At 38.2% G+C, this 27,992-nt stretch overlaps 4 protein-coding genes across 4 annotated transcripts; 3 read left to right on the top strand and 1 right to left on the bottom strand.

Moving 5' to 3' along the window:
* The first annotated feature begins 1,190 nt into the window (after positions 1-1,190).
* LOC141903468 (uncharacterized) lies at positions 1,191-14,511 on the top strand. Its single transcript, XM_074791587.1, has 3 exons — positions 1,191-1,463; positions 11,479-12,983; positions 13,139-14,511. Exons 1-3 carry the CDS (start codon positions 1,208-1,210, stop codon positions 13,328-13,330), a joined length of 1,953 nt encoding a protein of 650 aa, XP_074647688.1. The 5' UTR covers positions 1,191-1,207; the 3' UTR covers positions 13,331-14,511.
* Positions 14,512-16,971: 2,460 nt separating this feature from the next.
* LOC141903467 (hydroxylysine kinase-like) lies at positions 16,972-19,923 on the top strand. The gene is made up of 5 exons (XM_074791586.1): positions 16,972-17,209; positions 17,765-17,890; positions 18,342-18,490; positions 18,912-19,074; positions 19,460-19,923. The coding sequence occupies exons 1-5, from the start codon at positions 16,972-16,974 to the stop codon at positions 19,921-19,923; spliced, it is 1,140 nt and encodes a 379-aa protein (XP_074647687.1).
* A 58-nt stretch (positions 19,924-19,981) lies between these two features.
* Positions 19,982-22,549, bottom strand: LOC141903902 (uncharacterized). Its single transcript, XM_074792277.1, has 5 exons — positions 22,040-22,549; positions 21,600-21,707; positions 21,121-21,258; positions 20,842-20,939; positions 19,982-20,714 (listed from the first exon to the last, which is right to left on the bottom strand). Exons 1-5 carry the CDS (start codon positions 22,266-22,268, stop codon positions 20,379-20,381), a joined length of 909 nt encoding a protein of 302 aa, XP_074648378.1. The 5' UTR covers positions 22,269-22,549; the 3' UTR covers positions 19,982-20,378.
* Positions 22,550-23,926: 1,377 nt separating this feature from the next.
* LOC141903403 (THO complex subunit 4-like) lies at positions 23,927-27,720 on the top strand. The gene is made up of 6 exons (XM_074791514.1): positions 23,927-24,267; positions 24,573-24,725; positions 24,985-25,132; positions 25,634-25,754; positions 26,104-26,221; positions 26,679-27,720. The coding sequence occupies exons 1-6, from the start codon at positions 24,019-24,021 to the stop codon at positions 26,691-26,693; spliced, it is 804 nt and encodes a 267-aa protein (XP_074647615.1). The 5' UTR covers positions 23,927-24,018; the 3' UTR covers positions 26,694-27,720.
* Positions 27,721-27,992: the final 272 nt, after the last annotated feature.

Here is a 27,992-nt window from a genome sequence, read left to right as displayed (position 1 = left end):
CGAAACGTCGAATAAACTTACTAAATCTAAGGAAACATTTTCGGGCTATATTTTTTATCATTTCATTATTATCATTGTGGGGATTCTCTTTATAACATCAATACAAATTTTTGAATTTTTTTTCACATTTCTTTCTAGATAGGCACCACCGGCACGAAAGCAAATTTGAATTTGTAGATTGTTAGAATATCTTTATGCCTTCGAAAGGTATTAGTATTTGTTTGTTCGAAAGAACGTCGAATTTGTGGTTTGATTGTCGATGGACGGACACACTGCCGGGAGGAGACTCTTCTTCAGTATCCGTGCACAATAACCAGAATGCGATGTTTACAATGAGGACATGTATAAACTAGCGCGACAATCGCACTAACGAAGTCAAGAGCTGTTGATGAGAGACCGTTTGGCTCCTAATACGATCAGCTTATTGAAAATTCTGCGACAATTTTATGACCTGCTTATAGGCAGACGTTTTGGAGCCGCGGTAGCATCATTCTTACAAAGCCTGTTTATTCCTAAAACAGGGCGTTTGGACGATGATTTGCGGTTCGTAAGTTCGGCTGATTGATCGCGAGAGACGAGACGCGATTTCTCATCGCGCACCAAAACCGCACGAGACTCGTCCGTCGCCAAGTCTTTCAGGCGAATTGTTTCTAGGGAATTAGGTATTAGGTATATCGACGCTAAGCCAGGTACACGGAGTATTGTGATTAATGTACGAGTATTCCATTTATCAACAGAAATACACGCTACAACCCACGTGTTCAACGAGCAGCGAATAGCAGACGAGTACTGGACTACCAACGATTGACTAGCGTTTAGAGCCCACCGCACACGTTCGAGAGTGCAACTTGTCATTTCGCTTTTTAAAACTCGACAAAAAACTTTTCACTCGTATCTCGCGAGATTGACATCGAGTCGGATTCTGTTTATCGCACGAAAACTGAATTATTGTCTCGGGCGTCGAATGACCTTTGATTCGTTGAAGTTAAAAACGTTGTCGATAGGTACCGGATCATATTCTGAATGGAATACTTCGCGATTTCTGTACCCGTATTAGACCAAATGGAAATAAGGTTATTTAAACGAAATTCGAACGACTTTAAAACTGGAAGTTACGATCGTTAACAAATTTCTCACAGTTCTGTTTGTTTTACTCGTAATAATGGATAAGAAATTCGGGAATATGTTGTTCGTGGTTGCGTTCGTTATGGCGCAGTTCGCCGCTACGGCGGCAAGACAAAATTTGAGCAAAAACCAAAGCGCTATTTTGCAACACGCCGTCAAAAACATGCTCGGATTCAAGGAGTTACCGAAAGAGAAACCGCACGGTGGAAATAGAGAATTCCCGCAAGAATTGAAGCCTCCGAAATATATGCTGGATCTGTACGAGAGGTATAAATTCAGTACGTTTCCGAAAGGCGAACAACGGGGAAATACAGTACGATTGATATACGCAGATATAGGTACGTTCTAAATATCCCGAGCATTTCGATGAGAATTGATCAGAAATTATCTAATCATGATCATTTAGAATTCTCTTGATTTTCATTTCGTTTCCGTAAGACATTCGAAGGCTTGTTTTTTCTCCAATTGATTGTTATTGTATCATGTTGGTCCAATTAAGTTATCCGTAAATCTAATTATCTCTTTAATACGCTTCGTCAATTTCGTCATGGTCGTCTTGGCCTCATCCCCAATTGTTTTTTTTTTTCGCCGAGTGCAAACGGAGAACAAAGGAAATTAAAATTCTCTTAGCTACGGTCCCTGGAGAAGCTAGGACCCGTAGACAGAGGACACACAAATTCCCTAACAAGAGAGCTGATTGGATAAAGTCATTGAATTTCTGATGTATTAGAATAGTTTAGAATGATATATCCCAGCAATTACGAAATCTTCTTAAGTATAATTTTCTTCTTAACTCAGTGAGTGGAACGTCTGTGTGGTCAAAATGAACGCAATTGTCAAATACCTCAAAATACTACAATAAGGTTATAATAATACTTAGGGTTTCCTAAAACAAAGAATCCCGTGTTCTATATTTGTCCGGAGATAGTATTTAGCCGCGCTTCGAACTAAAACAAACTTGGAAATAAAAACTGATAAGGGTCTCAACGACATAAACCTTCTACAAATATTTACTAGTTTAATAATTATCTGATTGCGAAGCGATATTCATAGGTCGAACATAGTCAATTTAATCCACATTATAATACAAAGTTCAAGTCGATTATGATCAACATTGCTAACGGGAGATAGACCCGAGAACAAATTCAAAATGGAAATTTGAATTAGATTAGAATATCACAATTCGATTTATTAATGTTAAAACCAATACGAAAGTCTGTAAGATTAGCTTTTCGATGAGTTAGAAAGTGAGTTCCCAAAGTGCGGACAAAGGTTGCATTTCGAATATACATAATGTTTTACAGGTAATTTGAGAATGGATTACATTTTACTTAAAGAAAAAAACATAGAAATTGTATCCAAATTTCGTAAAATCTTGCCCCGATGTTTTTACACTGACTTTTTGAAGGACATACATTCTAGGGAGTTCGGGGGTAACAAACGGCACAGGCCTGTGTTTTTTTTACGTATTTGTTTTTCGATTCGATTGAATGCAATTTGGTCATCTCTGCACGTCCGATTCCGAAAAACAGGGAACGATTTAAAAATAAGGCAGCAGTACTTCGGCGATCGCAGAGTGCGGCACCCGGTTAAACACTCGATAGCTTGCCGAGGGGTAGTGGTAAGTCACGAAAATCCACAACTGTCGAGGAATACGCCAGGTGGTTGAAAAGTGTCATGTTTTGAATAATTAACAAGTTTCCACATCCTCGGACGTCGAGGCAGCGATATTAAGTAGCGTCATCTTATCATCCTTGGTGTCTGTACCCGTATCACGCTCGAATGTCAGTCGGCATCTCGAGATGGTGAATATTATGATCAATAGTCCTGACAGCTTTTGTTTCGTCGACTCCTCTGAGAGCCGGACAGCGACTAATTATTGGAAACCGTAATGAGTAAATACCCTCGACAAATAAAACAATGAATACTTATCCACCGACCACATTCGATAATCAACATAGATACATTCGACATACGTCTTGTATATATCTATAATGTTTAAAGTCCAATAGATTTGAAAATATCACTACAAAGATAAACGCTTGCCCCAAAAGTGCCCAAGGATCACCGAAAATGAATTCAAACTAATAAATTCTTCATGACCAATGGTTTGTTGGGTATACTTTCAGGTATTCAGATTTCAAAATCCTATATCCTTATATCGCAAAAATTTGACTTTTTGTGAAAATCTTACCTATTGTGTCTACTACATGTACACTGACATAGAGGGGTAACCTTTAAGAAGCATCCCTGCTCTACTTTAAAGAGTATAGAGTTGTATATATTTCTATGTAATATAAATTGTAGGGAGATACCATTCAGTAAAAACGTTCAGGCCTAAACGATAAACCATTATCTTTATTATCATAATATATAGTAAAGCATTTATGTGTATAACCGACGCTGTTACATACGTATGAAATATAGGAAATATTATTTACAAGTTCTCTATAGGTAATCATTAGAAAAGAACTTTTGGATCGAAAGTCCGAAGAAGTTCTCTCTTTCCATTCCCTAATTCTGTCTTTCAATTCTCATTCCCATTTTCTCTATCGATTTATAGCGAAAACATTCCTCGAAAGACGATCTGACTTCCTGTCTCATATAGAAAACGGAAGTGGAGCCGACTATCCAATGGCCGCCGGTAGTTCAATCGTTTCCGGGTAGTTCCGGGATGTACTTCATTTTTGAAATATCGCGAGAACAACAACACATTAAGATAATTCGCACACGTAAAAGTCCATAAACGAGATGAATTGATTTTCCGATCTGAAATGCTTGTACCGTAATGGAGCGTTCCGGCCCACATTTTAGCGTTCGAGAGGCCAAACAATGTGCGGACAAAGCGCTTTACATTCACCGTATTAATGCTAAACATCTGTCTAAAAGTCAAGACGGCCAATTTCATAGAAATCTCTTAAAATCGTAAACTTTATTTCCGAGCTGACGATGAATGATGTGAAGTGGTCGACGATTTTATGGAGATAAGGGCTACTCTTGTGTATGAGAAATAATAACACGGATTGTAGGCAGTTATTTTCTGATTTCCTGCCCTCTGGCGATATGTTTAGTATTTTGCCACTATTCCATCTTTCCTTCCTCTATACGCAGCTTCCTTCGGCTCGGCTTTATAAACGATGTTTTGTGAACTGATACCCCGCCGAACAATTTACGTCCTATTCTCCGCGTATGAATGAGCAATGGAAAATAAGAAGTTGTTTTTTCTATAAATCGTTTTGCATATAGTGCGAGACACGAAACTCCTTTTATTCCTTAACTCTTTCCCACCTTCCATGGTGTCTTACTAAAACTTCAAGAATTTTTTCATTATTGTTTGACTTTTCCAGTCATTCTGATAGTAAAATTGTGAAAGATTTCACTCTTCTGGGATGGTCCGACGGTTTGTCTTTTGTATACAGCTAGGACTTTTTGTGAGTCCACCAACCTCGTTTATGAACAAAAATCACCGAGAGTACAAATAGACTGCCGTCATCGAGTGCAATATTCAAGAAAATCTCCCGTCGTGTTGTTATTTTACGAATGTTGATACAAAAATACGAGAACTGGTAATTAGCTAAATCCATGGGCTTCCGCATATTTATTCTGAGAAGTTATGGCGCGGTCGTCTGCTGAATTGAGTCAAACTGCATATGAATTCTCCTTCACTTAAACTGAATATCGCATACGCTATCAAAAACCCGTCGTGTTGATAAGATTTTTCCGATTTTCTTTCGATACATACAATCACTTACAATCCACGCCGCGTTTGTTTTCCTCGTTCATATCGATGGTCCTTATATATTACGCCAAGTTTAATATTTACAGATGCATACGCTATTTGGGAAAGCAACCCGGCTTTCGATTAAACCATTCTATCTAAATCAAAATTAGTTCGATAACATGTATTTCATATCATTCACTGAATTCAATCATCTTCCGACATCCTCAGGCACTTTAGATACATACATTTTCAAAACCAAAATTCACTGCTACGTACGTACGTATCTACCGAAGAAAATGATTGCCTTATCCGCTAGAGTTCTAAAGAATTAAGCTTCTAATAAACAGGCGAATATCAAGTTAAGACATAGAACTTTTACTGGGAACGCCTGGCATGGTATATTTTGTAATAATGAAATTCGGATCATATCAAGCTATTGCAGTAAGTATATGATACATCTCTGATCCACAAGCGTCTAAGGGAAATTGGTTCGTTTCGTGTTTTCCTTGCAACGTGAATGAATTGGCTTTTTACATTCTTATCAACACAGTCGTCGCCTCTTCATATTTTCCTTTGATTTTATCAGATTATGAGAAAATTATGGGAGCCAGTATAAAAATGCGCATAACCACGTACGTGCATAGTATTGTGGCCTTGACCTCTCCAGAACTAGAAAATGCAGAACGTAAACTTTCTCGAAGATCTTTTTTTTCGTTTAACAAAAAAATGTTTAATTACTTCATAAACCAGATTTCATTGCTTCCGTTGTTAATACCGGTGGGGAAACGATCCGTAAACATTGATCGGAAGATGTTAATTGGCTTAATCTAGATTCCAGCATTCTTGATCAATACGGAAAAGCATTTTTTGAATATTTTTCTCAATTCTTCTCATCTTTTTCAATTTCTTTCATAGTTTTACACTAAACGCGTCTCCGAGCACTGAAATAATGTATTTATAACGTGTCGAACTGTTTGAATGCTAGGAATTTTACACATGTCAGATACCGATGAAATGAGAAGCCAACTTGAAGGTGCATTTGTCGGTTGCGCGGTTGTTCATAGTTTGCTGTTTACCTGTTGTGATGTATTTGCAAACTTTCTCCGTGAATAATAAACTCGTGCAGTTCACAATTTTCATTTGGATATATACACACATCGTTGCCGTAGTAGCGACCAGGATTTGCTAGATAATCCGGATTATCGGAGATAACATTTAATCGGCTTATTCACTAATGATGCTCAAACTTCTAAATAGTCATAATTCTATTCCAACAGTGATAAGTTCTTGCTCATAGATTTGATGTATTTTTGGTAATTTGAATTGTCGTCGTGAAGCAGATACGAACTTAACATATATAAGTCAATTTTGTATCGTTTTCTATGTATATTTTCGGCAAAACTATCAAAAATGGCCAAAACCGTGCCCGGAATCGTAATTCTATACAATATGAATACATTTCCCTAAAAACATCGTGTTCTAAATCATATAGAAATATAGAAATATAGTTTCTCTCTGTGTAAACAGATTGGTTTTGAATCTCGCTGCAAGAAGCCGGCGTTCAGTAACCGTCTTGCCGGTAAAACCTCGCTGCTGGGAAGCGATGTTTAGCTAAACAAACATTTATGTAAGAGTGTAAACGGGCCGACAGGCGCTGCGATACAAGAACTAAAACGTTTAGCTCGGAATTAACGGGGCAATTATCCCAGAACGTTTCGAACAGAACCGTAATTGCAACAAAGAGCATCTATTCATCAGCGTCAGTAGATTTCACTTAAACCTCGTTTCACATCAGTAATAGGTTTTTGACACTTCATTGTGTAATGTCGGTGATAAATTGAGGCAAGCTGCTTACAACAGCCCCTCGAAACGTTTCACATTTTATCCTCGATGCCAACTGCGTGGAAGCGGTTCTTAAAATCGCTGAGTGGTAATTTTGTTATGACCACATAATATTTACGCGCGGGGCACACCGATTTATGGATCTGGGAAGGGTTTGTCGGTAAAGATATTTCCGAACATCAAAATATCCTTATACATCGTTTAGATATGTCGATGAACTAACCGATCTGAGAATTGGCGCCTTTCAATTATGGTAAAAACCGCAGTTATTTTACTGTTTTCGTCGAATGCTCTACCTCACTCACACCTTTATGCTTAGGGAGGTTGCGAAAAATTCATCTTCATTCTCCGCAAGAAATCAATGTACTTGATATGGCGATGGGTGTTTATTACACACACGTCAACACTTATATCAATTACTTCTTACTCTATGTTTTCTGCTATTACCAAAATATGCATACGGAATGATGTAAATATATATACATATGAATCGGCATACCTACCACGTGCGAGCAAACCGTCGGAATTCTGTGATTCTTTCGGGTCGGAAAATATGCGTAAACAATTCTGTTTTGAAGTCGAAATGCAGTTAATTCGATAAGACAACCTTAATGATTTAATTGAAGTAGACGATTTTTGTTATGATCAACAGCAGAGACGACACCTGGCACTGCACTTGCACATCTGATTGAATTCTTCATAACTAATATAGGACATTACGTTAGCGTCGCTGTTCAACCGTCACGTTTTGCTTTCGTATATTTCGCACACGATTAAAAAAAATCTTATTTCATACAAAGACCAAAATTCTATTGAATTAGATTTTTCTAATCAAGATTTTCTTTCTTACGGTATATTCTAATTTCTTACTATTTGCTTTTCCTCCATTATAACTAATTTGCGAACTAAATCGATAGCTCTTTACATGACTGGTGTACTGATATCAATCTCAGTTTTCAGAGTTAATAACTAAAAGCCTACAGTTGATGATTAGAACGTTGGTTGTCTGACAGTTTTGGAGTTTATCAAAACTCCATCAGCGAGAAACAAAAATGTCATAATAATTATGAGTAATTCGCTTCTCTGATGCTGGAATTTAGAAAAACGCCGAAACTGACAGACAATAAAGGTTATAATCATCACCTGTGGTTCTTACTTATTAGCGCTCTACATATAGATTCACGTGAGAAAACATTACGTTTATATACATTAGAAAAAAGAACGTTTCAACAACAACGAAAAGCCTTTTTGGTAGAATTGAAAAGCAGATATGAAATTGAATCGACATGCATTTTATTTTCTGATCCGGTGACTTCTGCTTCCATTGTCATTCGGTGTAACCGATATTATGGCTCTGTGTACAATCGGTAGACTGGTCTTTAAAAAGCCAGAAAAGGTAAAGTAAACATGTTATCCTGGAGACAAGCCCGTGTGATGGCTGAGCGGTTCAAGTGGTTGTATAAAATATAGGTCTTGTAGGGTTTTATAGAGTTTCCGATGAAAAATAGATGATTGAGTTTTGTGACTGGCGCCACTGAGTGCTCTTGATAAATAGTAATTCTTTTTGACTCACTTCCGAAAAAAACGCATTCGAACCGCGCCGCGCGGAACGATGAGCGCCTGGTCGGTTTTCACTGAGCGTTTGGCGGCCATTATGCATGCATATATTCGTATTATCTTCTTTACAAACGATCAATTATGTAGATTCATATTTGATGAAGCATCTCCCAGTTTCGACAGGACCTATTCAAACGCGTAGTACTACAACTTTACTACGTAGGCATTATCGATTAAATCATTTCAAATTTCGAAAACTTTCTCCATCAGTTTTTAACCGTTAATATTTGAAATTTCAAAATCAATGGTAGTTAAGGTTGTTCATGTGTTCATTTTCAAGTAGCAGCCTCCTCCACTTATACAATTAAACCGTTGTCTGTTACGTTGCGCTTTGTTTTCGAATACATTTCAATGGAACTAATTTAAAGTTCTTCGACTTAAGAAATGTAATTTCCATTTAAAGTATTTTGTTTATTGGGTGTCGGTTAGATATATACTACTAGAGCGTCGTCATTCAATCCGTTTCATTGATTTAATTGCCGTGTGGTTTCCGATCTTAGAGAAGTTTCGTCGCCACTCGACTTTGTTGACCATAAAATCGCATTATTGTCACTAGCGTCTAACTGGATTATGCGGCCGAAATGGCGCCACTTTTAGCGACCTTCTGACAACCAGTGTGTCGGGCCTGAAAGAAAAACCTTAAGCCATAAATTCTATGACTAAATATATAACGCTCGATTAAGTTTCTATCGTGGTCTGTTTTCGGTGTTTATAGTATCTCACGCTCATCTATAGAATCCCGTGTATTTATCTGTTTCGATAGGGGTCTGTTAGGAACCCGCGCGTACAGAACTATAAACGTGTATCAACGTAAGGTTGATATAAGTGGAATTTCGTGGAATGGGTACTTCTTACGTTGAGGCCCCAGTTTCATAAAACAAATTCTAAAACCTGAAAGCTTCTCGATTCTGACGACCTCTAGTCTGATGAAAATACAAATTCCTTTCTTCCAAACCTTTTGAGTTGTCCATTCAAGATGGGAAGATTCTGTCATGGCAATAAGAAAACTGGCAACACTTGAAACTAGAAATCGTCGGTAATGAAATAATTCGTATGAATGTTTAGTTTTTGTTTATCTTAAAATAGGGATTGACCCTGTTATTTGTTTGGTTGGTAAATTTCGTTTGATTTTTTTGATTGAGTGTCCCTTACAAACCCACCACACCTGCCGGGAGCGAAACAGGGGGTTTGATTTTGCAATCGGAAATCGAAGTACAGCTATAGTTGTGTGATCGACGGTCGAGTTTACAGAATTTTAGTTTTAACATGGACTCTAGAATGAGTCTAAGGGCCCATGGTTCGAAACATCGGTTCAGAAACGATCGTTCTAGTAGACTAAATGGATTTTTATGCGGATTCTAACGATGTCATAAATCAAGAGCAATATCACGTATCAGTATTTTAGTAATGATATTTCTGCTAATGGTAAATGGACAACGTTGATGAACCTACTGACTCTAGCATTCATTACTTCATAAACGAACAGTTTGTAATAATTATAATAATAATATTTCTTTATCAATCTCCTATTTAACAATTTTATGAATAAAGCATCCGGCAATCTGTATGAAGTAGAAAGGACAATGGGCAAGCCAGGAGGCTGTAGTTGAGTGCCATTGCCCTAAGAAAGATTATTTACAAAAAGATGATAACGACAGTGATGGTATTGACAATAAGCAAATGAGAAAGATGAAGATGTAATCATCAAGATGATCATGATTCTTTAATTTTATATTGTTACGTAAATGTTATCATTTTTAATTGATAGGTTTCTATTTTATTTACCGCAATAGCTTATCATTATCCAATCCATTTCACAGACCCAAGAGTGACGAATCTTTAATTCATATCGATGTCATATTTCAGTAATAATGATCCGACTTAATATTTCCCGAATCTATTTGAAATCGAAGGCGTCTCTTTGTACAAGTTCAGAAAATCCAATCACGGCGACCATTTTACGAATTCAATCCGGATAGAAACGAGAGATTTTGGATTAGCGATAATGATTATTAATGCAACATTAATACCGTTAGAAAGAACGAGCGAACTAAAACCGGCTAATCCTAGTGAAATGGAATCTGTTCTTTCTGCGATAGAAAATAATCATCTCACTTCAAAAGCCCGTCGATTGTTGATTTACAGAACGCGTTTGACTTCTGATGTTTCTTTTTTTCCGTCTCACGGAAATTTCGCTACGTCGAATTTTCACAACAGTCACACGCTGTTTTCGTGCACTGATGTTGACGCAAAGGTATCTTTTCGATTTAGGTTTTAGGTAGAAAGATTATTAACGCTCATATTTCGAGCGAGTGTATGGACATGCGATCGAAAATACCCAAAGTCAAGAGATATATTGATATCATGAATTGTTTATGAATTTATCTATTTTCAAATTGACGTGGTTTTTGGTCACTGCAACAGATAATCACCTGGGGCCGGTTTTATAGACTGGTATTACCTTTAACCCGGGGGTTAACTCAATTAGATTCATTATCAATTGAGTAAGCCTCCGGGTTAAAGGCAATACCAGTCTATAAAACCAGGCCCAGGGTTCTTGAAATTATGACAGAAATTAATTAGTTTTGATTATTTAACAGTAAATGAAATTGTGCAATAAAAATTCCATGAATAAACTGGCGAGGGCAACTCTTGTCAACTATGCTTCCGCTGCGTTTAACAAGAACTAAACCGTGATTCTTCGACTTGGGAAAATAAATACCAAGTAATAGGTATCATTCAATCAAAACGCAAGATCAAAAACTTCGTATGCAATATTCAAAGTCTCACAAAGCGAACATTGAATTTTTTGCCAAACCTGCCACAAAAAGCGTCAGATCAGATTTGAGTTACGAGATGAAATTTGCCAGCTTGCTTTCATATATTTTGATATATACACACCGCAGGGTCGGTTTGTTAATAGTGGTTAATGTCGCGTAAACTATAAAACTATAATTTGTTTTGCCGCCCGTAAAGCTATTGAAATTCAAGTTTATCGTTTTTCATTTTTTTATGGAAGGGAGTAAAGCTATCCAGGCAAATTCGGGCCAGGAAAAGATTTTTACTCGACATATTCAATTGGCGCTGCGTTTTTTTTCAGTTCACTTTGAATTCCAATCTCTTGACCCTGTGTATAATCGATCTAATGCCGTATATTGATCTATGTTTTTCAGGTACGGTCAATAGGCATCGGATATTCCTGTTCAACCTCAGCTCTGTTCTACCGAGCGAGAAAGTGTTCAGCGCCGAAATTCACTTGTACAAGAAACAGATGAAAACTCGTCGTATGGGCTCCGACATCAGTCTGATCATGTTCGACGTCTCCAAAGTGAACCTGAACACTTTGGGCGACGTATTTATCAGCTCGAAAACGTACGGATGGCAAATCTATGACGTCACGAGGGCCCTGCAGACGTGTTTACGCGTCAAGTCACGCAGACGAGAGCATCTGTTCGGGTTGATGTTCCGCTCCGGCGGCGGGAATCCGAACGTTGATATCCCCTTGAAGAAATTCATCCGCCATCATTCGAAACCGTTCTTGATTATCTATTCGAACGACACGCAAAATCTCACCATAGACCACATCGATCCGCATTTCAAACCGAAAGATTTGATCGAATTGAACAAACAGTTAGCCGAGACCGGCTTCCCGGGCGGCGATGACGTCAGCAGCGAAGAGTCGGCCACTATCGACAACGAAACGATCCCGCCTAAACATAAAGGCCAAGGTCGCAACTCTAAGAAACAACGACATTTTTTCTTCGACGAGAAATTATTGGACCCGATTCTGAATCGTAAAATAGAAGCGCCCGGTAAAGGTAAAGGGGTGGTGAGAATCACCGTGAATCGAGATGACAAGAAATTAGCGATGGTCGGACACGAGGATAACGAAAATAGAGAGTTTTCGCCGGGCGATTTCGAAAACGTTGAAACAGCGCATAAAGCCGACAAAACGGAGACAGAAAAAGAAACCAAAAAGAAGTTACCGCCTAAAAATGAGAACCGCGATATCGACAAGGAGGTCGTGTCGATCATACCGGGAGAGGAACCCGGTAAGAATCTTATCATGATAGGGCCGGTTGGTAAACCGATCCCGTTCAAGAAAACGAAAACAAAAGCGAAGTTCGATTATGAAGATTCTTACATGGTAAAAGAGCCGCCCGTGGCAGACGAACCACGTGATGAAACTAGTAAGACGAAAGGTGAAGCGAGCCGCAGCCGAAAACGAAGGTCGATTATCGATAACGAAATTCCCGAAGTACCGGCGGTTGATCTATACAGCCAGAGACATCGTGGTTACAGCATACCGATTACACATCCGGGCATGTTACAAGGCAGACGATCGCGAAATCGAAAACACCGAAACAAAAATCGCGGAGACTCGAAACTCATCCCGTTTCCCGACTCGTACGAGACCGACCGACGACGTAACCGTAATCGGAAACACAGCCGACGAAAGAACAAAAACCGATACCACAAAAGCAAAACGTTGCCCAATTTTTGGTCACACGGGCGGCGCAAAAATGAAGCCTGGCCAGATAACCAAAATGAACAATTGTGCGCAAAGCGCAAACTTCAGGTGGACTTTGCCGACATCGGCTGGGGAGAATGGATTATCTCACCGAAATCGTTCGAGGCACATTACTGCGGAGGATCGTGTCCTTTTCCATTGACTAAGGTGAGCATAAACAATCGCCTTCATTGTTGAAACTGTTAAACTCATCTGCATATTCAAATAACTTAGAGATCGTTAGTTAATCATCGAAGTAATAAGATGGTGATGAAATATCTAGTTCGCTCTGAATAATGTTATATTTTGAATAATCTTTTTAGGGAATGCGACCGACAAACCACGCCACGATACAGAGCATTGTTCACGCCATTGGGATGTACGCGAACGTACCAGCGCCATGTTGTGTGCCTGACAGTATGACGTCAGTAACGCTTCTTTACTTCGACGAAAGTCACAATGTCGTGTTAAAAAACTACCCGGGAATGAGCGTGCAGTCCTGTGCCTGTAGATAAAAACGTAATAAGACAAAAAAACTTTTGACGGAATGAATCCTCGTCGAAAAACTCGCACAAAATTAACATGCTCGAAATCGTTTGACACTGCCCGGGATAGCGCTGCAAATACCGGAACCTAGAAATCGGGTTGTTGTGTGCAAAAATGCGAACATTACTGTGGGTATAGCCTTATAACCTAAAACCATTTTAAAACAATGCCCAGCACCCGTTTACCACGTATAAGATCTAATGTAGTTACGGATTCTCTATAATATAAGGGATATCCTATCATGTTCAAGTCGTATCTAATATTTGTGAAAATTGCATCTCTTAACCCAAGAGCCCTAAGTTGCGCGGTCGGTCGTAACCTCGATGGAAAATTGTTTTAGAATTTGAAATTGATCTAGATTGGCTATAAAAACCGAAATCGATAAACTCGGGCAGGTTTTGAATCAGTCGGGACTGTGTCTCGGGTTTCGTTTCGTGATATAGGCATCAACACAAACCACAGCTCTACCCGATGACAAGCTTATCTAAAATCTGACCTCGCAACTGGCTCCTTATAAACCCAACTACCATCGGTTTTGTAAGATGTGATATTTCGTCTTGAAGCGGTTTTCGTCTGTTGTCATATTGCATATTATCGTTTAGCTATATTCTCAACGCGGGTATCATATCTTTTCAATATCTGTGCACGTACTTAGATGTATATTATCAATCATTGTAAATAGATCAACGAAGTTTTTCATCGGAGTAATGATACGTTGTTGGTACAGGGCTCGCATCCCAGGGCTGGGTTCAACAACGATTGACCTTAAAGCCCAACGCACACGACGCAGGGAAACACGGAAACAGGATACATAAACATGTTTCCGAGCGTTTCCCTATGTCGTGTGCGTGAACGAGAAGCGAGAAGCAATCTTCAATGTTTCCAAGGATGATACATGTTTGATTTTTCTATGTTTCTTTGTTTCTCCGTGTCGTGTGCGTTGAGCTTTAATGGGAAACATCATCTGACGATATGAAATTGCCAGTATAGATCGGATCGGGCAGCCGAGAAAAATTAATCGGTTCAGTGTCGGGAATTTCAAGAGAGATGTTTTGTCTTCAACGGACGTGAAATACACCGATAGATATATAAATTATATTGCAAATATACTTATACATAATGAATGAAAACATAACATTGTAAATAAACTCAGGTCCTAAGAGATTGTATATTAAAGTTTACAGTATTTTATTTTTTTTCTTTATTTTGTTTTATGTTTGTGTAGTGTATTGTATTGTCATACAGGCACCATAATGTTCAACAATTGTATCCGAATAAAGATTAACAGAACTAATCAAACAGTCGTTTCCTTTCATTTTCACTATGATCGCGATCTTTCTATTTTCGTCGACACCACTGTAGTACGAACGATCCATAGGAAGCAGTTCCACAGTTCTTGGTAATGTAAGATTTGACTCCAGAGTACATTTTCAATTAGTCACTCTGAGTAAAATTTTCTCTCAATAGCTACATGTATGAATGTAACAGATGCAGAAAATCAGTACAGTAGCAAAACCCATTGATACAGTATAAGTTGCAGATGTACATCTTGAGATTTCCCTTTCCACATGAAAGTAATTATCTGCTCTCAGTGTTACTGAAAAACCGTTTATTATTCGTGAACATTAAAAAAAGACTAGAATTTGTTATTTCAAACAGAAAATACGTTCTCTACGCAATTATTCAGTTATTAAGTTTTTGATTGTTGTGATTCTGCTGTGGTTTTACTATACATTTAATTCTCAACCGAAAATCTACATACTACTCGACAGTCTTCTTGATTGAGCAACAATAGAAAATTTGATAAGTAAAGCACTATGACGTGAACTGGGAGAAAACGAGGCCTATCTTAATTCTAACTCGTAAATTCATGTATATCCTTGATGTACGCAAACATCATAAAGTTCCAACCTTGTATCCTGTAAGAGTGTACAGCATTTGAACCCTCCCCTCTCTCCTGGGAATATGCATTAGATCAGTACTTTAATCTATACAACTCGTAGCTCCATAGTTCTTCTTCAAACTTAGTTATTTTTGTTCCTTCGTAGCCGTCTTCTTCGCTTTTAACTGGCCTAGAGTATAATCGGTTTTCGGATTTTCTGCCAAGACTATTATTAATTAACGTAGATTTTCGCCACAAAAAGTCGTCGATTCCCAGGTTGGCAGACGAAAAAAAACAACAACGAACCAACGACGTAAGTACTAATCTTAACTACAAACATAACTGGTCTAGAATTGATGACCAACTTCAATCTTGACTATACTCAATTCGAGTCAGATCAATAATCAATACTTAGGTGAGTGAGGTTATATGATTTTATCCCAGAAAATTCTAGTTTATTGCAATTGCACAAATTGCTGTACGCGTTAGTTTCGTTTCTAAAAGTAACTGATGAAAGCTATTGCGTTAAAACTGTCGGACTTAGTAGCAATTTAAAACAAACGCCGGCTGGACGACGGACGGAGGGAATATTACACGGTACCTAAAGTGTGTCCGACAGATTTGTCAATTCATCCATCCCAAGTTCACTATACGGGCTTCTTGATATTTTACTCAGCCATCTTAGTAGCATCAGCCCTTGTTCATAAATGGGGAATGCTTTTTGAGAAAAATATCAATATATTTATTAGGGAAAATTGCTTGTTTTTCTCTAAGAAATTCGGGTTAAAATCCTAAACACGCTTCCCTTCCATAAAACCCAAAAAGATAAATGAATGGAAGAATATTTTTCTTCGAGTTTGGGGTTAATTCTAAAACGGAAGAAATATTACCGTTGCCGGTATACAAGTCGACGTGGTGTATCAGCATAGTTAATGCTCATTAATGGAACAACAAGTCAAATTTCAAGTCGAGCTAAAAAAAGTTGCATTAGTCCATACTCACCGTATAAATCGACCGTTTTATTCGTGTGTTTAAAAAAGTCATTTTGTAAACTGTGTTATTGTCATTATCAAAGCAATTAAGAGATATAATTTTGTGATATACATGTAACAATCATTGCGATTTTCTGCTTAAATACGGTAAATCAAGAATACTAAATGGGTTACTAACTGTCCCCATTAAAAACAATGTCCCCTTGACGTTTTTGTGCTAACATACTATCCTAGCAGTTAATTACTAAACGCGACTATCTAGGTTATATGACAAATTACAAATCACTTCATTTTCACAGGACCAGGCTCACGAATCACCACTATTCACTGAAGGTAAATGGTTTTGATGGAACATTGTAGCTGAATTTCTAATGAATTTCTAATGAAGAGACATGTATATTAGCCTTCATTTCTCCACTAATTACTATTCTGATTATAAAATGCTATTATATATTCTATTAACTGTGATTTAACCAATTGAAAACATGTCAAATCATATCTTTCGTAATCAATTTCTATTTAGACAATTTAACGTTACTATAGCAAAGCAATATCAAAGATATTTTCTGAAGTTCATCTTGTATATCATAGATTTCAAAGATTTGACAATTAAGCAAAGTTTGTATCACTTCAATTCTACAAATTAGCGTCAGCTAGATTAGAGATTCCTATTAGATCTTCCGTAAAAAGTTTGTGCGCGACGTGCTCTATTTCAGATTAAGTTTTACAGCAGGCAATGGTGGACTCACCGAAGGAAATTCCGGAATTGACCGAAGCGCAAATTCGCGAAGTCGTCGAAAAGCTCTACGGACTGAACGTGCGCAAGATCAAAACCTTTTCCGGTTACTTCGACAAAAACTATTACATAGAAGTCGACGACCAATTCTCAAATCAGAACATCCTCCGTCTTTGTCCTGAGGGATATGTATTCAAAGTGGTCAATTCTCTCGATTCAAAAAATACCGATATGTTTGGTAACTATCTGTGTCTACACTAGCATTTTCGACCCGGCCGGTTGGTCGTCCAGACATTAGACGTGAGACCAGGGTTGAAATTGAATTTCGAGAGAGATCGCCAGATTAAGATATCTCGATATTGATTATGAAAATTATACCCAAGTTCACGTTTTCACGATTTATATTTTTCCATACTTCCTGAGCCACCAAACCATCGACAAAATAGGAGCAGTACTTGCTTTAATTGAAATTTAGGACGGGTGGGCATTAGACCTGGATCGAAAAAACCCGGGTCGAAAATGTAGCTCTTGCATATATGATTTCGTTTTATTCATTGCATGCATGTATACACGTACCGACAAATAATTGTTTACATAATTGATTAAAAACACAGGGAATAGAGCTCAGATGATTCTTTTTTTTCAATACAAAATTTCTAACACTCTAGTAGAGTTGTTTTCTAAAAAATGATCTTCACGTGTATATACGTATATATTCTGAACCAACACACCACAAACATCGTTTTCAAATAAGATTATTTATGTTTGGTTTTCGTGTTATTTCTTTATCCAGCTGCTCAGATAAAGATAATGAAGAGGTTATCGGAAAATAACTTCCCAGTGCAGGCTCCTGTTCTTACCTCCAGCGGTGTTTATTATTCGATGGAGCGAGTATATGCGAATGGTGTTTTACAGAAGGGTAATTCTTATGTCCAATGCTTAGCCTTAGGAAATGAACAAAATAGAATCAAGTCGAATTACGAAACCCAACGCAAATATCATCGTCATTTAGTCAAGCACCAATAGTTCCTTCTTGGCTTGTTGGAACGATACTTTTAATTAAAAGATCTACAAAACCCACCTTTTTATTAGTCACTCCGGGTAGTCACTTTCATTGATGTTTGATTTTCAGTAATTGCGAAGTAATTGTACACATGCTTTCGATGTGTCTTTAGATCTACCGTATATCTTTAGATTTACCGTTTTACTGTAAGGCGACCACAACTTTGATTTTTGGTTTCAATAGACAAGTAACTATCTAATTGAATTGAAGAAAAACCAACAATATGAAAAAAAACACGGCGAGAGTATTTCAGTAGTTACGAATAAACCATTCGATTTTACCTACGTTTCCTACGCTTGTATTTCAGATGCGAAAGAACACACTAAATTCAGTGAGTTCATGGTTCGGATTGTGACCTTCATTCCTGGAACAATATTTGACGAGGTCAACGACGTTACACCGGAATTACTGTTTGAAATTGGAGCCACGTGTGCTAGGATGGACCGCGTCATAGAGGTAGAAACGATTTTTCCCAACAGAAACGAACACAAATCTAACCACCTCGTAGAGTTTTGTGTGTTCGATGCCTATCCTTTGGTGATAGATTCGGGCCAATGAGAATAAATTCCGCACAATTACGCGCAGAAACGGACGCAGGAACGAAGCTTCGCTCGTTTTGCGCGTTTCTGCGAAAACGGACCCCAAATCGAAACGATTTCCTTGCATGGCGTATTGCGCGGAATTATCATTTCTTACTTGACCCGAATCGGCAACCAACAAAACGGACTTATTGACAAATAATTTATAATGATTGATATAGATTATTAAACGATTTTTTTCCAATGTGGCTAGTTCATTTACCAATGGACTAAATCATAATAAATTCATAACTACGGAATTGATGACCATTGTCATTTTCGGTTTGTTGTTGTTTCAGGATATAGAATGTAAAATGCCTCAGACGATTTGGGATCTTACGCAAGCATACCGAGTCCGTAAATACATGCACGCCATTGCCGACCCAATACGACGACAACTTGTTAGTGATGTATTCACAGATTTAGAATCTGTGTTAACACATTTTCAAAAACTAAAGAAAGGTGAGAAAGATTATTTTCCAATACAAACAATTTTATTAGCATCGTATTGACCTGTTTTTGTAATTTCATATCTTAACGTATACTGTAGTTTTACATCATTTGTGACTTGTTTTGATAAGGGGTATATTATGTTCACCCAAAAACGTTCGACTTATTGATTTCAACAAGATATATACATGAAAAATGACACGAATGTTTGTTCTTCTATGGATTTATCTTCTATGGCAAAAATATGCTATTTAGACCTTAAGATTTAAAATATTAGATAGAACGACGGTATCTTTCATATGAATTAATAAATCATCTGGAGTGATGGTTTAATTGATTTTAGCTTTATAAAACGTGCTATATATTTAGTCGTCACTGTATATTTCTCTATTTCAAGTAATGATTCATGGAGATTTCAGCGAGCAGAACATCCTCATAGATACCGTAATCGACACTGACGGAAATAAAGTAGCCAGACTTTCAGGAATACTGGATTTTGGTTGTATTAACACATCGTATAGGGTAGTGGACGTCGCCATTATGATGGCATATTGTTCCAGTTCCGTTGCTGTGGCTAACTTTGATGTTTTAGAAGTTTGCGCGCAATGTTTAGCGGGGTATTTAAGTTACGCGCCACTCAATGACCTTGAAATGTCAATGGTACCCGTATTGGTAGCGGCTCGTTACGCCCAGTCGCTGGTGATGGGGGCTCACGCGTACAGTCGCGACCCCAGTAACGATTACGTGCTGGTCACCGCCAGACGTGGCTGGATTCAGCTTGCAGAACTCAGAAAGTACACGAAAGAAGATCTACTGATAAGATTGAAGGAAAGAATTAGCATTATATCCAACGGACAGTGATTGGTGATGGACAAAGGCGAAAGAAAAATTCTTTCACTAGTAACCTCATCGAAAAGGCCTTCTGAAAAGAGATGGCGCTTTACCCAACAGGCACATCTACATATGTAGAGGTAGATGAATCTCGGTATCTCTTTTAATTACGAGCATTTGTTTTCTGAAGGAAAATCTACGAAAAGCCCGTGTAGCTTTAAATCAATGAATTATGAATCCAATTAACTTTCCAAAAAAAAATCCCAACTGCGATTGTTGTGCAATACTTTCATATTTATCAATGATTATGCGAAAGACTATACATGTAATACATATACAAATAGATTTATTTTACACAATTCTTAACTGATTTTGATTTCCTCCTTGTGTTTATATTTATGGTTCATTAGATATTTATAATGTTTTATATCATGATACTCTTGGCATTCCTTTGTTTTAACACCAGGAAGTGTCGAATCGTTCGGTCAATACCGGGTACCGGGATCGTTTTTGTCGTAAACTAAGACCGGGACCAGTCTATTCGCGTTCTCCCAGTTATCCTCGTAAGGACTATTTCGCTTTTTATGGTGGTTATCAGTGATGGCACTGCGGGGTAGTGTGCTTATCTGCGATCTGCGGTCTTCGTAGTCCAAAAATCGGTTGATCACATCAGCTTTTCGACGTCGGGCGGTTTTCTTCTTGCTCGAGATGTGGCACGATTCGACGAGGTAAAACAGGGCGCCTAATAGCCCCAGTCCACAGGCAATCCAACCCAGCATGTATGACCAAGCTAACATAAATGTTGAACCATCTTTCAATGCCTATTCAAGAAAGAAATCTTAAGTACTTATAGGCACTAATGAACAGTCAGAATACATAAAATCAGAACTTTGACATTGAGAATGACGAATAATATTTTCAAGATAAACGAAATGGTGCTGAGTATACCTTTGGCCAGGTCAGGCAAAACCCGGCGTCTTTTATTTTGTTCCTTTCTAAGTAATCTATACCATGGAAGCAGGCCATTGCGCCACCAACCAGTAAGCCTAGAATTGGTGATAAACATTGATGGTCATATTTCAATTATGTTAACCTAGCATCGTGTAACCATCGAAGAAGATGTGACAACCGCCGATTATGAATTGAATTTAAGATCTCTAGAAGTTAATTTGATTTGTGAGAGAAAGAATGATTAATTCAGTTGAGAGAGTGCATTAAACAGCATACCTCCAACCAAATCACATAGTCCTCCGATGAACGATCCGCCCTGGCTGACCTTCCAACACGCCCAGGTACCGGTCGTAAAAGCAAACACATGCATTAACATACCGACTACTAGAAATGCGAACTGACATCGCAATAAATCTGAAATGAAAAAAAATTCATATCTTTCACCAGAAGAAGGTTCGGGTCTGGAAATGCCGTAGAGAATATTGTGTGAATCGCTGGTTGCCCAAAATGATTTATCAAATATTCTAGAGGAAAATCGTGAGGGCAAAGCTTAGCAGAGGAAATCATCTAGAGAAAAATAGAATTCCCAACTAAAAACTTAATATAACTTTTTTTGTTGGCAGAAAATTCTTGCCGTTGCTGGACTTAGATACAGTAGTGGCGATCTTGGTCGTCTGAACTAAAGATAGTTTGTCAGCCACATTAAGGTATTCCGTTCACGTGGACACTATGTTCTATAATTAGCTAAAACTTACGTATCCGAGTCCAGTAATTTTCCGATTTTGACACCGAGGCGGCAGTTTCTGGAAGCTCATAATTCATGCTTATACAATTTCCATCGACAACTTGATAATTGTTAAGAACTGGAAGAGAAAAATTACACATCATAAACATCCTACCATTCAACATCGTGAATACGTACATATATATTTGTATTGCTTGTAAAATTTGCATTGAGAGTCCAGTTTATGTTTATTTTACACTAAATCTAAATCATTATAAACACGTTTTCTAAATGAATTCGCTGGCCATAAGATAGTGTAATTCAAGAATTGACTGACCGTGTGGAAGCTCAACAAGTTTGTTTTCGACCTCAAATTGATTAGAATAAACAAATCCCAGTTCTTTGTTATACATGTAGTGATAATACAATTCCACAAGTTGATTTAGTTTTTTTATTTTAAATTTCACTTACATTCGGTGTTATTCGATGGAAAACACACTCGGAACATTCCCCAATGACGCGTATGGTATTCGGGCTTTTTGTTGAATTCCTGCGCGATATTAGCATCGGCCGAATTCTTCATTTGTTCCTCTTGCACCATCCACATTGCCCAGTGATCCGTAGCGAAACACAGGGCCACTGCCAGCAACGACAGGACTGTTAAAACAACAGCGATCCCTAGATTCACCGAGCTACCCATTTTTCACAAGATATTCCAGTATGTATTAACTCAATATCATCCGAGTTGAAGGTGAAATCCAAATAACTCCAAATAACTGTAATATCTCTAAATTGTTATGAACACCGAATTGTTGATAATTTCATTACACAGTCGCCAATAGTCACCAGATACTGGCTGCCTTGAAGAATTTACGGTAGTACGTCGTCAAACTCGATCTAGCGACCGCACCTACAATTCATGATATAAAGATCTGTATATAGTAGCGAAAATCACACAGGCGGAACTGGTATGTCACCCTATAACCACCACGCCGTTGTCACATAAGCGCGAGCCCGTTCTATTCTTATAAACAGATCTCTTTATATAAGTCCGCATTCTTAAGCATGGTTCTATAATCGATACACACCAATACCTAATGGGATTTTAATTTCTCTTCTTTTGAAGTAGATTTAATTTGACCTCCTTATGAAATTATTATGACGTCCCTATTTCAAAGTTTTTGAAGTTTTTTGAGACGGGTGACCATACTGCATCGATTTTCCGCGACGGAACCGCAACTCTCCAACGCTCAGTCCACGTATGCGACGTTAATTAATCAAGTCACCCTGTGATATCTCATCGAAATATAGAACCATTTCAATCGTGTTTCAGTCGACGGTGCACACAAATCAGATGAAATATTCATACGTCCGTCGTACATAAACATTAATATGTATTGTCTTCAATTTCTCTCACAGAGTTTCTGCTAATACAGTAGGTATGATACGTACATTATGTATGACCATCTGCAAACAGCATATCGAACCTTGTAGTGTTGAAATATGTACAATTTTCGCGCTGATAATTTCAAAAAGTGTTACAAACAAAGTTCCCTTCGCACCATCAAATGCACATTGATAAAGAACATAATGTTTTATTTAATGGGGCCCTTCTCTTGGCGTTTCCGAAAAATTTGCAGACATCGCGTGCAAAATAATACGTACCGGTAATACTGGCTTCGTATTCCACGAAAAAAAATCTGTTTTGATATCAGATTTACCTCCGGGCAACAGACTCATGAATAGTAAAAAAGCAGCACTCATCGCTTAGCGCTAATGCAACCTATGAAATAGGCCTTCCACTCGCTACAGTTTTGTCAAATACTGCATTTCATTCGCACGACAGTAAATATTTGTGTTTCATTATTTCTAAATGTTCATCATTTGTATTTCAATGATTCGCTATGCGATGATCTGCGGTATCGGTTTGTATTTGTTTTAGATGGATACTGGTGCTGAAATGTAGTAGTACCCGGCCAGTGAGACGTGGAAGAAATTTCAGTTCAAAAGTTCATTTGCTACTCTCCGGTAGTTTGTCCCTTGGTGGACCTCATTAGGACCTACGAATAATTATCTCAAATTGCAAAGGGCTATTCAATGATTACTCCCGAAGGTTTGTCACTCAGCAACATTTTTTGAAACATTTTTTCGGGCAGAACACTGAACCGAAGCATTCACTGACGCTATTAAGGACCATTGCGTGCTCAAAACAGCACTCAGGCTGAGTAGTACTTTGACAATAGAACTCATATTTCTAGTCAGCCAAGCGCGGTAGCAGTCCCCGGTGTCGATCCGGCCCCGCAAACTAACCGCCGCATTCAACGCAACCGTCTCGTTCCGCCACCTAGCGACTGAACACAGTATCATTTCAGCGTGAACGCCATTTTAACTTTTGTCACGTTGAAATTCTTCTTTTTGTCGCCTCAAATTAACAACAATTCGCCGCGAAAATGACGGAAAAAGGCGACAAAATCGACATGAGCTTGGACGAGATCATCGCCCTGAATAGAAAATCGAAGAAGAGAGGCGGAGGAGCTCGAACTGGCGGTGGACAGAGAGGTGGGAATCGAGGAGGACGTCGGGCCGGTGGTGTAACAACAGGAGCCGGACGCCGTGGTAGAACTGGTGCTGGTGCAACTCGCGGAGGTGGTATACAAAAACGAACGAGAGGAGCGCGTTTTTCAGCGCAAGCAACTCGGGTAAGTGAACTAAACAGAAAAAACTCGAAAATTGTTACAAAAACTGTTAATACTAAGTCAAGAATAAAAGGGGTACAGTTTCTTTCATTTCGAGTTCATTTTCACAAAAAAGCTTTATCATGAGATAGTTGAAACTAATCAGGGCCTTCACTTCATTTTTTAATTGTAATATGATTATGCAAGTAATGGCATACGGGTAGAAATAGACAAGATTACTATTGTTGAGGTTAGGCCACTTTTGCGTGCCTGTGCCTGTGTGGTGAAAGCCGAACTAAATTCATGTTTCATTCATATATTTTGTGTAGCGAGGAGGAATCCCCGACGTGTGGCAGCATGATATGTTCGACGGTGGAAGCGGTCCGATTAGAAGAATGAACTCTGGCGGCGGCGGTGGTGGTAACCAGGGTAAACTGATGGTAAAAAATTTAGACTTCGGAGTCAACGACTCTGATATTCAGGTCAGTTTGAAAAACGTTAAATCGCCGAATCAACCTTCAACCCCTTAAGGGTTTTGGCCATATCTTTTAAGTTTGTTCCCCGAGGGTCACGGTTTTGGACATATGCATTCACTTGAATTTGCCGAAAAAGTTCTTCGTAGTACTTCTTTTTACCCTGGCCTTACCGCTAGAAACCCTAAGGGGTTAAGTATATTCTGGGCTCATCTTCGTACACGGTTGACCGGATAATTTGATGAGATACTGAATCTATAAATTGTAGGAATTGTTCGCCGAGTTCGGACCGTTAAAGAAGGCAGCAGTACATTACGACCAGTCGGGCCGATCTCTCGGAGAAGCTGATATCGTGTTCGAACGATATACAGACGCGGTGAAAGCCATGAAACAATATAATAACGTTCCTCTAGATGGTAAGTCTGGGGGTCTAGTTTTAATTCTGCTAGGTCCTGTGCAGTTAGCTCAGTTGGTTGAGTGGAGGACTGGGAACCAAGAGGTCCCTAGTTCGAAACCACATCTGGGGTTGGCTGTCGAGGCACATATATGGACTAAGCTCTGCTAACTTAGTCAAGTTGTGAGCCATAACAACCTATAAAAAAGCCCTGGTCGTCTCTTAAGACCCACTAGGGTTACACTGTAACTAATTGCAGTTGGGACGTAAAAACTCTTCTAAACTCTAAACTAGACAGAGGAAGATGGACCTGGTTGGTCAGTTCTTCAATCTAGTTAAAATTCAACTTGATTTGAATTAATTAATTTGCTTTTATCTCAAGTTCAAGTTACACTGATTGCAATGGCAGTATTGGGGTGTACTGACTGTAGCGTGTCACTGAACTATGGATGCACGATAATAGGGATTATTTCTTAAATGGAAGCAATAGTTTTAATTTATGTTTCATTTGATATTTTTCCAGGACGAGCGATGAAAATTCAACTAGCCGGTAATAATAATCAGGTCACCGATTCGTATACGCCGTTTTTGAATGCGGCAGCAACAGCAGCGAGAACCGGCCGAGGTGCTCGAACTAGACAAACGTACGTGCATTCAAAATCATTGATGACATGTTTCATTATAATCTGCTTAAATTTACATCAAGTTGACACTAGTTGTCGCTTTGTCGAAATTCGTTTATTTCAAGTAGCTCTTTTGAAATGTAAAGTTCTTAGTTTAATGAAACTGGCTCTGAATCATTCAAGATCATTCAAAAACTGTATTGAATTAATCATGAAAAGCGATTGATTACTAAGTGGGTTTTCAGAGTATGGAAATGTTTGAAATCTATGCTTAAATCGCAATTTGCCAATGTTATAGTTCTAGAATATTCAACTGATGAATCAACATGTAGAAAAGAGTATGAATTTTAACGCATGGTTGTTTTTGCAGGCGAGGAGGTGCCGGGCGAGGAAGAGGTAGGGGAAGAGGTGCCGGAGGTGGACGCGCGTCTCGTAAACAATTATCAGCCGAAGAACTCGACGCTCAATTAGACGCATACAACTCAAAAGTAAGTAGTCGACTCCTCTGTACTGCAGATCCCTTCAACTTGTAGAATCAAACTGAGCTTAGCCTTTCCTCATTGATACAGCTGTTCAGCTTAACTTGATTAAGTTGCATGAGAATCTTATCCCGTTTGTTTTGATTATTGTTCGTGTCCTAGCATTTTGATAGATTTTGTACGACCCTTGCTTTGGAGTATGGATTGCCCTGTCTTGGGGGTTCACCTGAGGTCATTTCATAGACTGGTCTTAAGTAATTAGATAGCTGTAGAACTAAGAGTCTTAGACTGTTCTTGGAACTGGCCCTTGGAGTAACGATTCATTTGATTATTATTTTGTTCAGCGAAGGGTTGAAATAAAAATAGATGTAAAAAATCGGCACATAGTTTCTCAGCAATTCATAATGAACTGTAATTTCTTGATTGAAGAACTTCTCTTTAATCGTTTTCTTCGTTCTGTTTTCAGATGGAGATTGAATAACCAAAAGATCGCGTAGGTGCTAAATATTCTCGAGAATTGATCTGCTTAAATCAGAGGGTGTTGTGGCCGAAAAAATTTCCCGTCGACCGAAGCCCGCGCTGAAAAGAGCGTCGTTCATTTCATAACAAAAAACATAATAATAAGTTATTCATTTCACAAGAGATGTGCAGCGTTTTACTTTCAAATATTACATATATCGATGAATGAAGTTTGGAAAGCGGTTTTCAGACTATTTCGAAACTGTATTCCTCGCGCGTCAAAATAAACTGTTAAATCCATCCGCCGCAACTGTGCCGATTCTGCAGGGGCGACTTGTGAAAACGTTTTTAGTTTGCCTACGATGCTGGGCCATTATTTAAGTCAGTGGAACAAAATATCACGGATATGTTTGTTATGGTGATAACGGCGGCTAGGACCTCATCTATTGTAGATTTGTCTTGTGTTGATATTTCATTGTACATAGCATTAGCAGAGTAAAGGTTTTAAATTGTATCAAATTCACATTAATCTTACGATTAGTCCGGCGAACCTGGCAGAATATCATTAGTTTTCTCTGTAACCAGAATTTTTATCACTCATAGTATTTAAGTGGCGTTTTATTCGAACAATGCAGTATTTTGAAATTCAAAATGGTGGTAATGCCTCTCAGCTCGACTGAGTTCGACATATCCTGTGACTCTTTATTTTTTCAACGTGGCAAAAGAAAATGTCGATTTTGGTCCAGCGAAGCTATTTTTCCTACAAATTATATACACTGTTGACAATCGCAGTGTATGGGACCAAAAACCATACAATTGATATTTTAGGGTTTTAAATTTTGTTTTTGTAATTCTTCATCTGAGCTGCGTGTTGAAAACTAAATGCATTTATCAGCTCCGACCCTTGGGAATTTAAAAGCATGTAAATGAAATTGGTTTTAATTGAAAATATGCCTTATGTTCATTCATTTGTCTTATCGACTGTTTAAACCCCATTTTTGTATCTGAATGAAAAAAAAAACATGTGAATAAATGATTTTATATGTAAATTATTTTGCTTTAGATTCAGTTGTTTCTTTCGAAGCATTGATAAAAAAATATATGGACGGAGACTGCTCTTTGGAGGAAGAACTAAATATTATTATTATCTTTATTGCTCCATTTTTTTAACAAAATTTCGAGCACAGAAAAGAAAATACATTATTGTCACATGCATATATACAAATTACAGTTACATGTATGATGAGACTAGTACATGTATGATGAGACTACCTACACCAAGGGGGAATAAAATGGAGCCTTGGGATAACCATTGGTGAAT

This window comes from Tubulanus polymorphus, chromosome 4 (assembly GCF_964204645.1).
Source record: "Tubulanus polymorphus chromosome 4, tnTubPoly1.2, whole genome shotgun sequence".
NCBI classification, from domain to species: domain Eukaryota; kingdom Metazoa; phylum Nemertea; class Palaeonemertea; order Tubulaniformes; family Tubulanidae; genus Tubulanus; species Tubulanus polymorphus.
Note: the sequence above shows the minus strand (reverse complement) of the source record. Positions and strands in the feature narration are given on the sequence as shown.

Excerpts from the sequence above, each read along its gene's own strand:
- LOC141903468 (XM_074791587.1), top strand. The coding sequence starts at position 1,208 with ATGGCGCAGTTCGCCGCTACGGCGGCAAGACAAAATTTGAGCAAAAAC. Across the intron at positions 1,464-11,478 it reads ATTGATATACGCAGATATAG|GTACGGTCAATAGGCATCGG; the intron begins GTACGTTCTAAA and ends TATGTTTTTCAG. Across the intron at positions 12,984-13,138 it reads GTCCTTTTCCATTGACTAAG|GGAATGCGACCGACAAACCA; the intron begins GTGAGCATAAAC and ends TAATCTTTTTAG.
- LOC141903467 (XM_074791586.1), top strand. The coding sequence starts at position 16,972 with ATGGTGGACTCACCGAAGGAAATTCCGGAATTGACCGAAGCGCAAATT. Across the intron at positions 17,210-17,764 it reads AAAAAATACCGATATGTTTG|CTGCTCAGATAAAGATAATG; the intron begins GTAACTATCTGT and ends TTCTTTATCCAG. Across the intron at positions 17,891-18,341 it reads GAATGGTGTTTTACAGAAGG|ATGCGAAAGAACACACTAAA; the intron begins GTAATTCTTATG and ends CTTGTATTTCAG.
- LOC141903902 (XM_074792277.1), bottom strand. The coding sequence starts at position 22,268 with ATGGGTAGCTCGGTGAATCTAGGGATCGCTGTTGTTTTAACAGTCCTG. Across the intron at positions 21,259-21,599 it reads AAATTACTGGACTCGGATAC|ATTTATTGCGATGTCAGTTC; the intron begins GTAAGTTTTAGC and ends TTTTCATTTCAG. Across the intron at positions 20,940-21,120 it reads ACTATGTGATTTGGTTGGAG|GCTTACTGGTTGGTGGCGCA; the intron begins GTATGCTGTTTA and ends CACCAATTCTAG.
- LOC141903403 (XM_074791514.1), top strand. The coding sequence starts at position 24,019 with ATGACGGAAAAAGGCGACAAAATCGACATGAGCTTGGACGAGATCATC. Across the intron at positions 25,133-25,633 it reads TAATAACGTTCCTCTAGATG|GACGAGCGATGAAAATTCAA; the intron begins GTAAGTCTGGGG and ends ATATTTTTCCAG. Across the intron at positions 25,755-26,103 it reads GGTGCTCGAACTAGACAAAC|GCGAGGAGGTGCCGGGCGAG; the intron begins GTACGTGCATTC and ends TTGTTTTTGCAG.